This window comes from Pelophylax lessonae, assembly GCF_965119305.1.
Source record: "Pelophylax lessonae genome assembly, chromosome: 12".
Lineage (NCBI taxonomy): Eukaryota > Metazoa > Chordata > Amphibia > Anura > Ranidae > Pelophylax > Pelophylax lessonae.
The window spans coordinates 48,912,108-48,927,474 of NC_138779.1; the positions used below are offsets into that span (position 1 = coordinate 48,912,108).

Sequence of the window (15,367 nt, forward strand, 5' to 3'; positions counted from 1 at the left end):
AAGGATCCACAGACTGTATTTTGGGCCCTGACAGCCGCAGCCGCAGCCTGAGTCGGACAGACATAAAACCCACCACCCCGTTCACGTATTTTCATTCATTAGGAATATTTAGGCTTTTTTTTTTTTTTTTGCACACGTTTTGGTGCAATTTTTTTAAATTCAATGTATTGTGATGCTAATGTAGGTCTGTTTTGGGTGGACCTGGCAGGCAGTTCAGAACCTTCTGAAGAGTCCATGTAAATTTACAATATTTAAAATTCACTATGTTTCTGTTAGCAATATAGAAAAAACTATTCACTGATGGCAACCAATTTAGATGTGACCGGCTCTGGTACAATAACGAATAGGGAGACTGTGACTGGCTGATTAAAGACAACGTGGACGGTGCCAATACCCACTGTGATTGTCAGAACGTATGCCCAGTTCAGCTAAATCTCAGATATGATGGATGACGTGCAATGGGTCAGGCCGGTCACATGGGAAACGGCAAAACTAAAACATTAATTCTGCATCTCACCAAATTTAGTCATCCATGTTAAACTGGGTAATATCTGACATACAAATCCTCTGATAATTAATCCCTACGGAGCATGTCCAATATGACAGACTGTGTCTCATAAATTCGAAGTGTCTGTGTCACCCACAGCACCCACTTGCTTTCCAGCCGCCATGCTTCTAGCATAGACTGCAATGAAGGCAAGTAGCTGTTTGGTTGCTGTGGGTGATTGACCTGGTTGCCACAGGTCTAGGCCACTAGAGATGTGGGTACCACAGATAGGACTTTGACCCCACAATAGCAAGACATTGTTTTGTCAGGGTTTCAGCTGTCACTTCAGTAACGGGCTGGTGTTTGTGGACAGGCAAGCTTGGCGGACAGGAGTCATTTGAGAGTATCGAGAGTCACGACAGCTGTGACCGCCTCACTCAGTCATGGAGCAGCCAGTCTTCGTACAATAGCCTGCAGCGTGTCCCATCGTATGACAGCTTTGACTCGGAGGATTACCAGCCTGCACTGCCCAACCACAAACCAAAAGGAACCTTCAAGGACTATGTGAGGGACCGGGCCGAGCTGAATAAAGACAAGCCAGTCATCCCTGCTGCTGCCCTTGCAGGATACACAGGTAGGCTAACAATGTGTGACAGAAGTAGTGGGCCTGATGTAGCGTGTATGAGGGGAGGAAATATCAAGATGTCAGGACATATACAGGCAGTGGGGGGGCATTTTAAGGTATAGGGGCCCATAGTGGGGGGTACATTTGGAAATATACATGCCTAAAATGGGTGTACTAGAGAAGGCTTGAGAAAAAGGGTCTGTAGTGGTGCTTACTGGAGGACGGAGAACAATTTGGGGATGTAATAGGGAAGACATTTGGAGGAATACAGGCCTGTAGTGGGATACAGTGTGTGTGTGTGTGTGTGGGGGGGGGGGGGGGGGGGTCAGGCATTTCTAAGTATACAGACAAATTGTTTGGTGTAGTATGGAAATTATTTTCTGCTATATTGGTCTGTGGGGGTAATATAGTAGGACGTTTGAGAGCTTACGGGTCTGTAGTGGGTATACTAGAGGAACAGTTGAATGTAGAGAAGACCATAGTGAGATTTACCAGGTGTACATCCTAATGAATATGGGCCCATAGTGCCTTACCATAGGTGAACATTTGGATGTATACAAGCCCTTACTAGGCTATGCTAGAAGAGGACATTTAGAGGTATATGGACCCATAGCGGGGTAAAGTATGGAGATTTTTGGAGGTATGTGGACCATAGTGGTGTTTAGTAGGTGGGGATACTTGGAGGTATATAGGCAAATATGGGGAGAACATTTAGAGTTATATGTGCCCAGAAGTGAGGGAGGACATTTTGAGGGATAGGGGACCATAGTGGGAAGGACATTTAGAGGTACGGTGACAAAATTTTCCACATCTTGTAATGTTACAACCAAAAATGTAAATGTTTTTTATTGGGATTTTATGTGATAGACCAACACAAAGTGGCACATAATTGTGAAGTGGAAGGAAAATGATAAATGGTTTTCAAAAAATAATACAAATAAATATGTGGCGTTCATTTGTATTCAGCCTCCTGAGACAATACTTTGTAGAACCATCTTTCACTGCAATTACAGCTGCAAGTCTTTTTGGGATGCCTCTACCAGCTTTGCACATCTAGAGAGTGACATTTTTGCCATTCTTCTTTGCAAAATAGCTCAAGCTCTGTCAGATTGGATGGAGAGCGTCTGTGAACAGCAATTTTTAAGTCTTGCCAGAGATTCTCAATTGGATTTAGGTCTGGACTTTGACTGGGCCATTCTAACACATCAATATGCTTTGATCTAAACCATTCCATTGTAGCTCTGGCTATATGTTTGTTTAGGGTCATTGTTCTGCTGGAAGGTGAACCGTGGCCCCAGTCTCAAGTCTTTTGCAGTCTCGAACAAGGTTTTCTCTGTATCTACTCTGTATTTGGTTCCATCCATATTCCCATCAACTCCTACCAGCTTCCCTTTCCCTGCTGAAGAAAAGCATCCCCACAACATGATGCTGCCACCACAATGTTTCACAGTGCGGGTGGTGTCTTCAGGGTGATGTTGCAGTGTTATTTTTATGCCACACATAGCATTTTGGTTTTACGCTAAAAAGTTAAATTTTCGCCTCATCTGACCAGAGCACCTTCTTCCACATGTTTGTTGTGTCCCCCACATGGCTTCTCACACACTGCAAATGGGACTTTTTATGGCTTTCTTTCAACAATGGCTTTCTTCTTGCCACTCTTCCTTAAAAGGGCAGATTTGTGCAGTGCACGACTGATTGTTGTTCAGTGGACAGATTCTCCCACCTGAGCTGTGGATCTCTGCAGCTATTCCAGAGTTACCATGGGCCTCTTGGCTGCTTCTCTGATGAAAGCTCTCCTTGCCCGGCCTGTCAGTTTAGGTGGACGGCCATGTCTTGGTAGGTTTGCAGTTGTGCCATTCTCTTTCCATTTTCAAATAATGGATTGAACAGCACTCCATGAGATGTTGAAAGCTTGGGATATTTTTTTTATAACCTAACCCTGCTTTAAACTTCTCCACAACTTTATCCCTGACCTGTCTGGTGTGTTCCTTGGCCTTCATTAAGCTGTTTATTCACTAAAGTTCTCTAACAAACCTCTGAGGGCTTCACAGAGCACCTATATTTATATTGAGATTAAATTACACACAGGTGGACTCTATTTACTAATTAGGTGACTTCTGAAGGCAGTTGGTTGCACTAGATTTTAGTTAGGGGTATCAGCGTAAAGGGGGCTGAATACAAATGCATGCCACACTTTTCAGATATTTATTTGTAAAACGTTTTGAAAACCATTTATCATTTTTCTTCCACTCCACAATTATGTGCCACTTTGTGTTTGTCTATCACATACAATCTCAATAAAATACATTTACATTTTGGGTTGTAACATGACAAAATGTGGAAAATTTAAAGGGGAATACTTTTTCAAGGCACTGTATACAGTTTAATAGTGGGGGAGGACAACTGTAAGTTTATCAGTACATACTGAGGTACAGAAGAACAGGACATGAAAGTCTATAGTTAGGGGGCATTTATAGGGCCATCATTGGGGAACAATTGAAGTATATGGGCCTCTGTTGGACACAGCTGTGATCCTGTGGCCTCATGGTGACATTTATACTTTGTCTAATACCTAAAGTTTCTCAGATTCTTCATTCAGCTAGTATGAATAATGAGACCAAGACAGTGGAGACACGTCTCAGTCCACCCACTCAGCACCTTACAGAATTCGCTCTGTTTCTGCAGCTTTTTAAATTGGGTCGTGATTTTTCACTTTGATAAGTTGCTCTGAGCAGTGTGAGAAATGGCGAGATGTTTCCGTCACAATTCACTTTCACACCTTCTGTGTGACTGAGCTGATATTATCTGAGGCGCTCGCTCGCTCGTTACACACCACTCTATGCTGCACTTACTAACCACCTAGCACAGAGCTATATAGCAGAATTGCTGTGTACACCGTTTATAGATCCATGTGTGCATTGTCATAAGAGACGTACAGTATTCACATACATATGAAGTGTAACTGCTGGTTAGAAGGAACATACAGCTTCTTTGATAAATAAACGTGCAATTCTACCAAGATCTCGATACAACATTAAAGAGTAACTGAACTGCAGGCAGCAAGTAAAACCAATCAGAGAACTGATATTAAGATCCAGAAAACATTGCAACTGTGCCAAAGTAAAAAAAAATCCTTGCCATATACCTTAACCTGAATTTTATGGGGAATGCCTGCTCTGTCACATGATAGTGTGCAAGCCAAAATCAGTGTTTGCCCCTTCTCTGACCCCAGTGATGCTCAAACCACAGAGCGCTAACCACTGGGTACACTCCAGTCTTTAGGTTGTCAGGCTTACGGCTATTCAAAATTGGCTTCTAAAGAATTCAGGTAGCGGGGCAGTCGGGTGCAGAGCTGACTGGCAGAATTACAGCAGGCAGATTGAGTCTCCAGAGTCAGTTTGATTGCAAAATTTTTCCTTTTTTTTGGAGCGTTCCTTTTATTATATGGTCAGTGCAGGATTGCCCCCTTCCCATAGCATTGACAGCTCCCTTATATTCGGATGTTTTTGTGTGTGTGTGTGTATACACAGTGTGTGTGTATATATACACTGCTCAAAAAAAGTGTAGCATCAAGCCGTCAAACTCCTGGGATATTTTTCTGGTCAGTTAAGTAGCAGATGGGGTTGTTAATCCGTTTCAGCTGCTTTAGTGGTAATTAAATTAACAATAGGTGCACTATATTGGCAACAATGAGACAACCTCCAAAACAGGATTGGTTTTACAGGTGGAGGCCTCTGACGTTTTTTCCCTACTCGTTTTTTTCTGTTTGTTTTGCACTAGTTATGCATTTGGCTAGGGTCAGTGTCACTACTGGTAGCGTGTGGCAATACCTGGACCTGCTAGAGGTTGCACAGGCAGTCCATCTCCTCCAGAATGGCACATCAATACTTGCCATTGCTGGAAGGTTTGCTGTGTCTCCCAGCACAGTCTAAGGAGCATGGAGGATATTCCAGGAGACCGGCAGTTACTGTAGGAGAACTGGACAGAGCCGTAGAAGTTTCTTAACCCATCAGCAGGACTGGTATCTGCAATTTTTGTGAACGGAGGTGTGTATGTGTATAATATATACAAACATACACACACATAAAGTGGGGGATATAATTATTTGGTCCCCTGCAGATTTTTGAAAATGAAGAAATGAGGGGTCTATCATTTTAATCATAGATGTATTTTAAATGACAGAGACAGAATATCAGCCAAAACTCCAGAAAGAACACGAAACAAATGTTATAAATTGAGTTGCAATTCAGTGAGTAAAATAAGTATTTGATCCCCAAGCAAAACATGACTTGGTGCTTGGTGGAGAAACCCCCTTGTTGGCAAGCACAGAGGTAAGACGTTTCTTGTAGTTGGTTACCAGGTTTGCACACATCTCAGGAGGGATTTTGGTCCACTCTTCTTTACGAATCTTCTGTAAATCCTTTAGGTTTCTTGGCTGTTGCTTGGCAATTTGAAGTTTTAGCTCCCTCCATAAGTTTTCTATAGGATTTAAGGTCTTGAGTAACTTCTTCTTGAGCCACTCCTTTGTTGCCTAAGTGGTATGTTTTGGGTCATTTTCATGCTGGAAGACCCATCTTCAGTGTTCTGGCTGAGGGAAGAAGGTTCTCATCCAATAATTTACAATACATGGCTCTGTCCATTGGCCTCTCAATGCAGCAAATTCGGCCTGTACCTTTTTAGCAGAGAAACAGCCCCAAAGCATCATGTTTCCACCTCCGTGCTTGACTGTAGTAATGATGTTCTTAGGATCACAGTAAGCATTTTTCTTCCTCCAAACACAGCGAGTCGAGTTAATGCCAAAGAGCTCAATTTTGGTCTCATCTGACCACAGCACTTTCTCCAAATCCTTCTTTGAATCATTTTGATGTTTATTGGCAAACTTCAGACAGGCCTATACCTTCTTGAGGAGGGGGACTTTGCAGGAGCTGCAGGATTTCAATTGTGTATTGGGTTACCAATTGTTTGGAGACTGTGGTCCCAACTGCCTTGAGATCATTTACAAGCTCCTCCCATGTAGTTCTGGGCTGATCCCTCACTTTTCTCATGATCATCCTTACTCCATGACACAAAATATTGCATGGAGCTCCAGACTGAGGGCAATTAATGGTTATTTTGTATTTCTTCCATTTATGAATAATCACTCCAACAGTTGTCTCCTTCTCACTAAGCTTCTTGATTATATTCTTGTAGCCCATTCCAACCTTGTGCAGATCTACAATCTTGTCCCTGACGTCTTTGACAGCTCTTTGGTCTTGCCCATGATGGTGAAGTTTGAATGGAAGAAAAAGATTCTGTAGACAGGTGTCTTTTATACAAATAACAAGCTGTCGTCAGGAGAATGTTCTTAAATTGACAGGACTACTCTGTGTACCACATGAGCACATACTGTAGCCAGTCTGTGGGAGCCAGAATTATTGTTGGATGGTAGGAGATCAAATATTTATTTTACTCACCGAACTTCAACTCCATTTATAACATTTGTATCGTGATTTTTGGTTGATATTCTGTCTCTATCATTTAAAATACACCTATGATAACAATAATAGACAATTTCTCTGTGGGCAAACATACAAAATCTATAGGGGATCAAATAATTATTTTCCCCACTGTACAGTGTAGCACTTCTAAACAATCAATATTCATCCAGTGACATAAGTATTTTAATATACATATAAAAGTGACAGGAAATAAAGATACAAAGAATCAGATACTGATACTGTATCTCGATGGTTAAGTCCCGGTTCACACTAGGGCGACCTGTGAGGCGACCTGGTCGCCTCACAGGTTGCCGCAGGTCGCCTCCCATAGGGAAGCTGCGGACCCGTTCTAATAGGAGCGACACAAGTCGCTCCGACCTAGAAAAAGGGTCCGGAGCTTCTTTGGGGCGACCAGGAGGCGACCGCCATAGACTTCAATGTTATGAAGTCCGTGGCAGCCGCTCCGAGGTCGCGGCGCGCTGCCCGCACCGCGATCTCGGAGGTCGCCCCGGGAAGTAGCGTTGCGTGTATGTGAACCGGCGCTTAAAAGCACTACATTGTTTATATATGTATTGTATACATACACACACTTTACTGGTTGCTTGTATGCTTTATTGTAGCATTTTCCCTAATTTTGTAAGCAATGATATCAATCCTTGTTATAGAAATTGCAGAAAATGATTTATATACACATCAGAGGAAGAGAGATTGCAATGTCCTGCTCTCATTTTTCTCTGCATACTTCTGCAGCTGTAAACAGTAATTCATGCCGTGCACGGTCCCTGTGGAAATAGTTGCGCTCCAGCAATGGCTGGTTACATATGGACACAGCCCTCTGCAACAAATCTCATTCCTAAACACAGACGACATAAACAAACTATATATCTGCACGGTCCTGAGCCACAAATATGTACACAAATCACACATAGACATATTCTTCTCAGTGAGTGTAGAAAGAGCGCACGCATTCTCCTCGCGGTCAGTGCTGCCCCCTCAGTGACAGGAGGACACCACATTGGGAGGCTCTCCAGACACCCCAGATTGATGAACAATTTGGTTCAGGGTCTATAGCAGACAGTAAGATGTAAAACCAATCACTAAAATCTCATAGAAGTTGTAGCTGGTTAGTGTCATTTTTAACCTCTTCACGCCTCCTGGCTGTTTAAGATGCCGGGAGGCATGGTGTGGCTTAATATCATGTGACCATTGTGATTAGCTGTCACGTTATTAGAAAATTCCTGCATGCATGCAGCGATCGGGAGCTTTTGGTTAGACACCAGTCACTGTGCCGGGAGCGTGCCCTCGGCACAGCACTATTTATCGCAAGTCACCCAAATATACGGCCTGCCTACGCTAAGGCTCAGGCGCTGAGAGGCCGCATATTTGTGTGTGGCCGGTGCCAAGGGGTTCATTATGTTAAATCTGCAGCTTTTAAAAATAATTCCTGGTGATCCTGCCATGAAAGTTCTTGTGCGGCACTTTTTATATTCAGATGACAACGATCCATTTCCTAATTTAGTGTTTCTGTTGTGAATCTTGGGCTTTCGATGGAGACTACAAGTGGACATTTCAACACACATTACACAGACATGGTCCACAGTTGTCACCATTCGGAAACCCACGCTGAGAAAGGCTCAAGGACAGGAAGTGGCTGCAAATAGGCTGCAGGACTTCAGCAGCCCTGAGATCATGTAACAAAGGATGAGAAAAAGGTGAAAACCAGAGTTTTAGAAAAACAAACATGGCAGCTGTTAATGATACGGAGAGCAAAGTAAATGTAGTCTAGTTTTAGGACAATTGTGAATATGGCATCTTTGTGTAGATTGCTGCTTCGCTCAGAGACACACTTCAATGTGGCTTTTGGGGAACCAGAAGTCCCCGCAGTTGTTCTGAGCTTTTTGCTGACCACTGCAGGACATGCGGAGATTTGTGGTTCCTTAACAGTTGGAGCCCTGCAGGTCTTCCTTGTCCTATACGTGGGCTTTGTCACATTTGTAATGGAGATGCACCCTCTACCAAATGAGCTTCAGGTTGAAGCCTTTAGGATGATGAGGCTGCAGTAGGCCGTGGTGCTGGCGTACAGAAAGATTATATGGAGTGAATTGTATTTGGCAGATGTGCAGTTTGCTGTGTGTGTATATAAAAGTTACTGTATACAAAGACTAAACACAGAACAGAGGGTGAGAGGCGCCTCTGCAGGGGCCACTACCCCAGTGTCAGGCCATGCGATATCTGCAGAAATATTTCCTTATTTAAACAGAAAACGCTCTCATGATCCTGGGAACTTTCCATTCGCAGGGCCCTCTTGGGGTTTGCGGTCACTGTGCACAACAGCTGCGGCCTGAAAAACGGAGCCAAACGTGTGCATGGGTCGGGACGCGTTTCAATGAATTACAGATTACTAAAGCAGCCAGTGGCATTGCCCAGCTTGATGCTGCTCTTCGCCTGGCAAGCTTCAGGTTGCACTTTCTGAATCTAAAATGCACCCCTCCATGACACTACAACCGCCTTCTCTGTGCACATATTAAAGGCTGTTGTGTTTCAACTGTAATAGAATGTCCATTATGCAGCTGGAGACCAGACAGAACTGTGATTGGCGAGCAGAATGGGGGATCTGTCTCTGGCCAACAGTATTTTTAGAATCAGGGTTCCCCTGTAGCTGAATGGGGAGACATATTTTCCCATTGAGGACAGTGCATTCCTATCATGTGACGGACATAATCAGTCTGTTTCTGCGGCCGCCATCACTGGCTGCGGCCTAACACAGACTCCATTGTGCACAGGAATAGCATGTGAGTCCCATTGACTGGTTTCAGTCTTTGAACCCTGTTCAGGTTATGGGTCATTGGGTTGCAGCGAAGGACAGAGGCGTGCTGTTATCAGCCAATTTGCGGTTGCTCCGGGACTTTCCAGAGCAGCACCATGCTCAGGAATCCAATGGTCACATGTCTTGCTAATAAAGCGCGAAGGCCCATTGGCATTGCCCTATGTGTAGACTTATTGTTTTAGTGTACAATATGGCTGCAGGGGGGCAATTGGGAATTCACCATGGGTGTTACAACGTAGAGAATGAGACATGTCTATAGTCAAAGAACGACACAGAAGGGCAGGCACGCCACTAACACACATCTGCAGTCTGCTACCCGCTTCCATGCATTTCACAATCGGTTTTCAATCTTTTAAAGTCTGCAGCTTTTGTTAAAATAATCCCTGGTGATCCTGCCATTAAAGTCCGGCACTCCCTGTGGGTAACAATACTCTGTCCAGGTCTCTTAGTTGTGCGCCTGAATTGTCACCATGTCACATGTACCCCAGGAGGTGACTACCGACACATTTCGTAGCATTGGTCTACTGTTGTCACTATTAGCAAGCAAGTCCAGAGCAAAGATGTGCAGCCCAGAGATGGTTGTGGAAGGAGACGAGCAGCACTGAGAAGGGACAAGGGTGAAAACCAGACTTTTATGGAAAAAGAAAGGGAATGGTTTATGATGCACAGTACACTGAGCAAACTAAATGTCATCCAGTTCAATTTAAATCTACTTTAAATATTTGATGATCATATGGGGAACATATGACAGGGAGAGACGTCTAGGGATACGGCAGTGTATGGAAATAAGTAATGAAATCATGTCACCCAGTCAGAACTTATCTACTTTGTACCTTGTACTACTGACCGTTTCTGGTGGGTCAGAATGGATATAACCTCTCTATGGCTTTGTGATGAGGACATCTATGATGGTGGGATTACATAGATAATTTTGATCTCTCTCTTCTGTCTCTCCCAGGCAGTGGACCAATTCAGCTCTGGCAATTCCTCTTGGAGCTCCTTACAGACAAGTCATGCCAGTCTTTCATCAGCTGGACGGGGGATGGCTGGGAATTTAAACTGTCCGACCCAGATGAGGTAAGTACCTGCTGTCAGGGCAGTCATCCTATTGATGTCATACTGATCAAAAAGTCTCTTTGCATGTTTGTGGTTACACTTTCTTTATGATCTCCCTATACAGGCTTCCTCTATGTAAGTGAGTTCCTGCCTCTACAACTCAGTCCATAAAACAACACACAACCAGTCACTGAGCATTTTCTACTGACTGACCTTATGTGGGCAATCCCGCAAAGGCTTCTATAGGATAGAAACATCCTAGACACTTACAAAGTACTCTTTTGGGGCAGTTCAAAAGGCTATCTGTTGCAGTTATCGATCGACTTATGTTTACAAATGCACAATGTTGTTTTAGCACCAGCCGACCTCTTGTGTTCCGAGTCCTTGGCTACAAGGCACAGTTGTATTCCCTTCCACCCAATGGGGTCTGACATGCTGGCTCCTAGTAAACAATGTATAGGTTGTCCAGACCCCCCCCCCCCCCCCCCAGATTCCACTAGACAGTTTTCCCTTTCTAAATATCCAATATCCCTCCCCAATGTCTTTTTTTTTTTTTTTTTTTTTTGCTTATGGTCGCCCATTCGACTTCTCCATTTCACACTTTTGCTGTAACACGGGTTGATTTACTAAAACTGGCTACCATGCAAAGCTGAACCAGCTTTTTTGCACTCTCCAATCGGCTTCTAACTGTTCAATTAAAGCATTTGTTACCCTAAAAAAAAAAAATGGGTCCTGTTCCTTTAAAGCATGTTATACAGCAGTGTTTCTCAACTCTGGTCCTCAGGGCACACTAACAGGCCAGATTTGCAAGAAAACTGAAATGCATCACAGGTAATATAATTTGCTGCTCAGTGATTGGAGTATTCTAGTCTGCATCTCCCCAAGGTAATACCTAAAATGTGGCCTGTTAGTGTGCCCTGAGGACCAGAGTTGAGAAACACTGTTATACAGCACAGTGCTTGTGCTGTGTAATTTGGCCCCCCTGTATCACCTGAAATACCTGTCTGGTTCTGCCCTCCCCCCTGTAAACTGGCCACGGTTTATCGTGGCTGCTGAGCCCTGACACTGTGGTCAGGTTACGGGCTTCTGCCACCCACAGCTCTTCTATCTCTCCTATATCCTCCCCCCATACCCACACCCCGCCCGCCTGCCTGTCTGCTCTGTGTCAGTGCCCCTTCCCTCCTGCTGCTGAAATGACATTTATTCTTTCATATAATCCTCTGTTATATCTCTGTCTCGTTATGCTCCGTGCCCCTGTCTCTGTGTTTTATTTAAAAAATGCGGTCTATACCTGATTTCAGAGCGCCACTCAGTGCTCACGTGATCGTCCAGCTCTCTCCTCCTCTCATACCAACTGACCTCAGCAGGGGGATCTCGACCCCGCCCGCTGAAGTTGTCAGATCGAGAGGGGAAAGAAGTGGCTGGTCACGTGAGCGCCGATCGGAACTCTGAAATCAGGTATAGAAACCTTAACCAGGTAATAAAACCAAGCAGGTATTAAAACCGAGACAGGAGCACATAGCATAACAAGAAACAGAGGATTATATAAAGATGTCACAGTGGGTTAAAAACACTTTAGGTTTTGACAAAAAACCTGGAAGCTGGAAAAGGTTTGTTTGCAGAGCTGCACCAGGTTTTGCACTCTCAGGCTTTAGTAAATCAACCCCACAGTTCTGATAGGTTGTAATAAGCAATGTGGACAGCTCTTCCAGACTGACTGGGCTATTAGTAGAGTCCTGGTAAGTGGTGAGGCCGGTCTTGTTAGGGGTGGGGGGTTTAAGTGTAAATGAAAACACTTTTAGCCTGGATGGGGGGATCTGGCATTTGTAAGTCACTGCTGTACAACTAATCGTGTGTTTTCTGTATTATCCAAATATAATTAGTATTTTGTATCATATTCTTATACTGTAGCTTTTTCCTGACATTAATTATCTCTATTATTCCTTTTCTTGGATTTCTTTCAACATTTCACTATTGAAATTACTCATTTTTGGGTAACCTCCAACCTATCCCTATTGTACCTGGCAAAGATTTCCTCTGTCTGGACAGAATTATGGTATCATTACTCTGGGACCTGCTGCCAAACTAGATACTGGAAGTAGACTTTGTAATTACCAAAAGTTTCCTCCTCAGGAGTCGCATTGATTTGTTGTTCTGAACATATTTAGTTATATTCCTAAACCAAGATGGGGGGGGCGCTATTAGAACCCGCAAAATGCTTTGACTTTTATTGACGTAATTTCTGTCCAGATGAATGTTATTTTATCAATGCAAAGTCTGGCACTCTACTCCTTATATCCCCAGTTTCCTTACTCCATTGTCTTCGTCATTCACCATGTTAAGTGCCTGTAAACCCCAAAATCTATTTTTCAGTATGTTTGGCATCATGCCTCACTGCATATAGTTTTCATGAGCAAATCATTTTTGGTGACTTTGTTGCAGCTTCTTACTTAAATATCTGGGCAGTAACAGCACTTTTCAGTCTGACAACGCTATGTCCCAGGCTCACAATTAGCAACAGCGTTGTCAGCCTGCTGTGGGCACTCCTTTAGTTGGCTGTGGGCACTCCTTTAGTTGGCTGTGGGCACTCCTTTAGTTGGCTGTGGGCACTCCTTTAGTTGGCTGTCGTTCTGCCAGTCAGCTTTAGTAGATAAGCAGCTCAGCATCCAAATGTAGGAGCGCACACAGCAGGCTGACAATGTTGCTGCTAATTGTGAAGATGTGGTTTAGCATTGTCAGCCTGATAAAGACTTTCCAGAAGCAGAAGTCGACCTCTGTATTCTTCAGCGATGTTTTAAGTCAAACAACCCACGCTCGAAATATCACATTTGTCTCTGTGTCCTGTAGGTTGCCCGGCGTTGGGGGAAAAGGAAGAACAAGCCTAAGATGAACTATGAAAAGCTGAGCCGTGGCCTTCGATACTACTATGACAAGAACATCATTCACAAGACGGCCGGCAAGCGCTATGTCTACCGCTTTGTATGTGACTTGCAAAGCCTTCTGGGATACGTACCAGAGGAGCTCCATGCCATGTTGGATGTTAAACCGGACAACGACGAATAAAAACTTTGTCAGAGTCTTAACGGAAAAAAGACCAAAGCCCCTCTCTAGGAATGTGCAAGACAGACACAAAGGATTCTGGGAAGAGGGGTCTGTCCACATGCCGGTGGGATTAAGAGACATGGCTACTTAAGATGTTAGCTGGGTTCTTTCCCACCATAAACCTGAACGAGGACCAAGAGAAGAGCAAGTCAATGGCTTGTTTTGTTAATCATTCCCGATGTCGTGCCAGTATTTCTGACTTTTAAATTTTATCTTGAAAGCTGATTTCCTTTAAAAAGTTACAATGTGTGCAAAGAGAGCAGCAGCCTTAGAGGTGGGTCATATCCGTACCGGAGCGGAGAAACAGTCCCACAAGACTCGGAGCCCTACGTAAGTCTTGTGCAGGTTCTGTGCTTGATGCGACCACAGAGCTCCAATGTTAAATGAATCTTCTCAGGACCCAAGTGCAAATGCAGTAACCAAATGGCAGCCAATCCTCGCCTGTATTTCACCGCAGAAAACGCCATAAGCCCCAAATCCCTCATTTCCACTATTGTAAGCTTTCTCACTGAGCCACCAACATGACTTTCTTCTCTCCATCTTAAGTGTTCCCAGATTGTATTTTTATAGAGATGAGAAATATATGTGTAAATATTTTATAAGAAAGTTTTTTTTTTCTAATGAGATAGTTGTACAGATTTAAAGTTCTTTTTTTTTCTATTTTTTTTGTTAGTGTTTTTATTTTTTTCAAGAGTGCCAAAGATGTTTCTCTATTGGCTTTGGTCAGCTGTGACAATCTATGTGTTGTAGTAAGGACACTGCTTAAAGTGTAAGTCCCGCCAAGACTTTCATTTTTAGTTTTTGATGGAGTGAAGGTGGATTGGAATCCCTGGTGAATCTTTTTACTTCCATCCCACGTTCCAGTGGAGAGATTTCCCTTCCCTCACTTCATGTCCCAGTCACAATGGTTTCTCCAGTGAGGGAAAAATCTCCAACAGACAGGATAGAACCCTTGTCAGATATTTACATCTAGCATGTGGAAAGGCAAAAACCACGAGATATATGTATCGAATTATATATATTTTTTTCTTAAATAGTTTAAACCTTCAGTTTTGTACAGTTGTACAGACTCCCCTCCTGTACTGAAATTACTTTCTCTGATTTCACTGCACACTGTGAGCTTCTCACATTGTGCACTCGAAGCATCAGATAGAGCCGGCCTCATTTCCAGGCTGGAGGACTCCAAGCTTCATTGTCCCTTCTGTCTCTTTCATTATTTGGATTTCAGTTCTTTTAGTCATAGGACTCTGAAGCACATATAGGTGTTAACTAGGGTGGTCTGCATGCAAAACAGCCTGCCTGGGGACACCCACTCCTCCAGACTGACACCACCCTTTTAAAGAGGTTGTAAACCTTGTGGATTACTAAGAAAGGATGCTGGGATGTTTTCAGGAAGCCATGTACAGCACCATGTTGGCCCCTCCCACCAGCCATGATCTGCCTGCATTGCATAGAGAAGCCAGTGATGACATTCTGGGTCTATAGTTATGTATGGAAAGATTTTACTTTAAAATGTCATTAGCATGTTTATGAGGGGGACAGACGGCACTAGCGAGGGCACATTATATACAGATTAAACTTCAGCTTTAATTTTATATATGAAGTGAGGCCTAAAACTTTTTTTTTTTGCCTTTCCACGTGTTAGAATTATTTTTTAAAACATGTCTGTCCTTAAAAAAAAAAATTCTAGATTAACAAATATTTTATAAAGTAGTGTTTCCTTGAACATATACTATCAGGGGTATGGGACCCCCCCCCCCCAGTTGTAGATGAATTCCCTCATTTCTTGTTTG

At 43.5% G+C, this 15,367-nt stretch overlaps 1 protein-coding gene across 2 annotated transcripts in view; it reads left to right on the forward strand.

The window, feature by feature from the left end:
- The window catches only part of ETS1 (ETS proto-oncogene 1, transcription factor), a 47,895-nt gene extending 33,330 nt beyond the window's left edge, over positions 1 to 14,565 (forward strand). The window contains exons 6-8 of one of the 2 annotated variants that reach the window (XM_082274268.1): positions 861 to 1,121; positions 10,375 to 10,493; positions 13,320 to 14,565. In XM_082274268.1, coding sequence (XP_082130394.1) covers positions 861 to 1,121; positions 10,375 to 10,493; positions 13,320 to 13,535 — 596 coding nt within the window. In that variant the 3' untranslated portion in view covers positions 13,536 to 14,565. The remainder of the gene's footprint in view (positions 1 to 860; positions 1,122 to 10,374; positions 10,494 to 13,319) is intronic. The other variant, XM_082274269.1, reaches the window with a different exon arrangement.
- Positions 14,566 to 15,367: the final 802 nt, after the last annotated feature.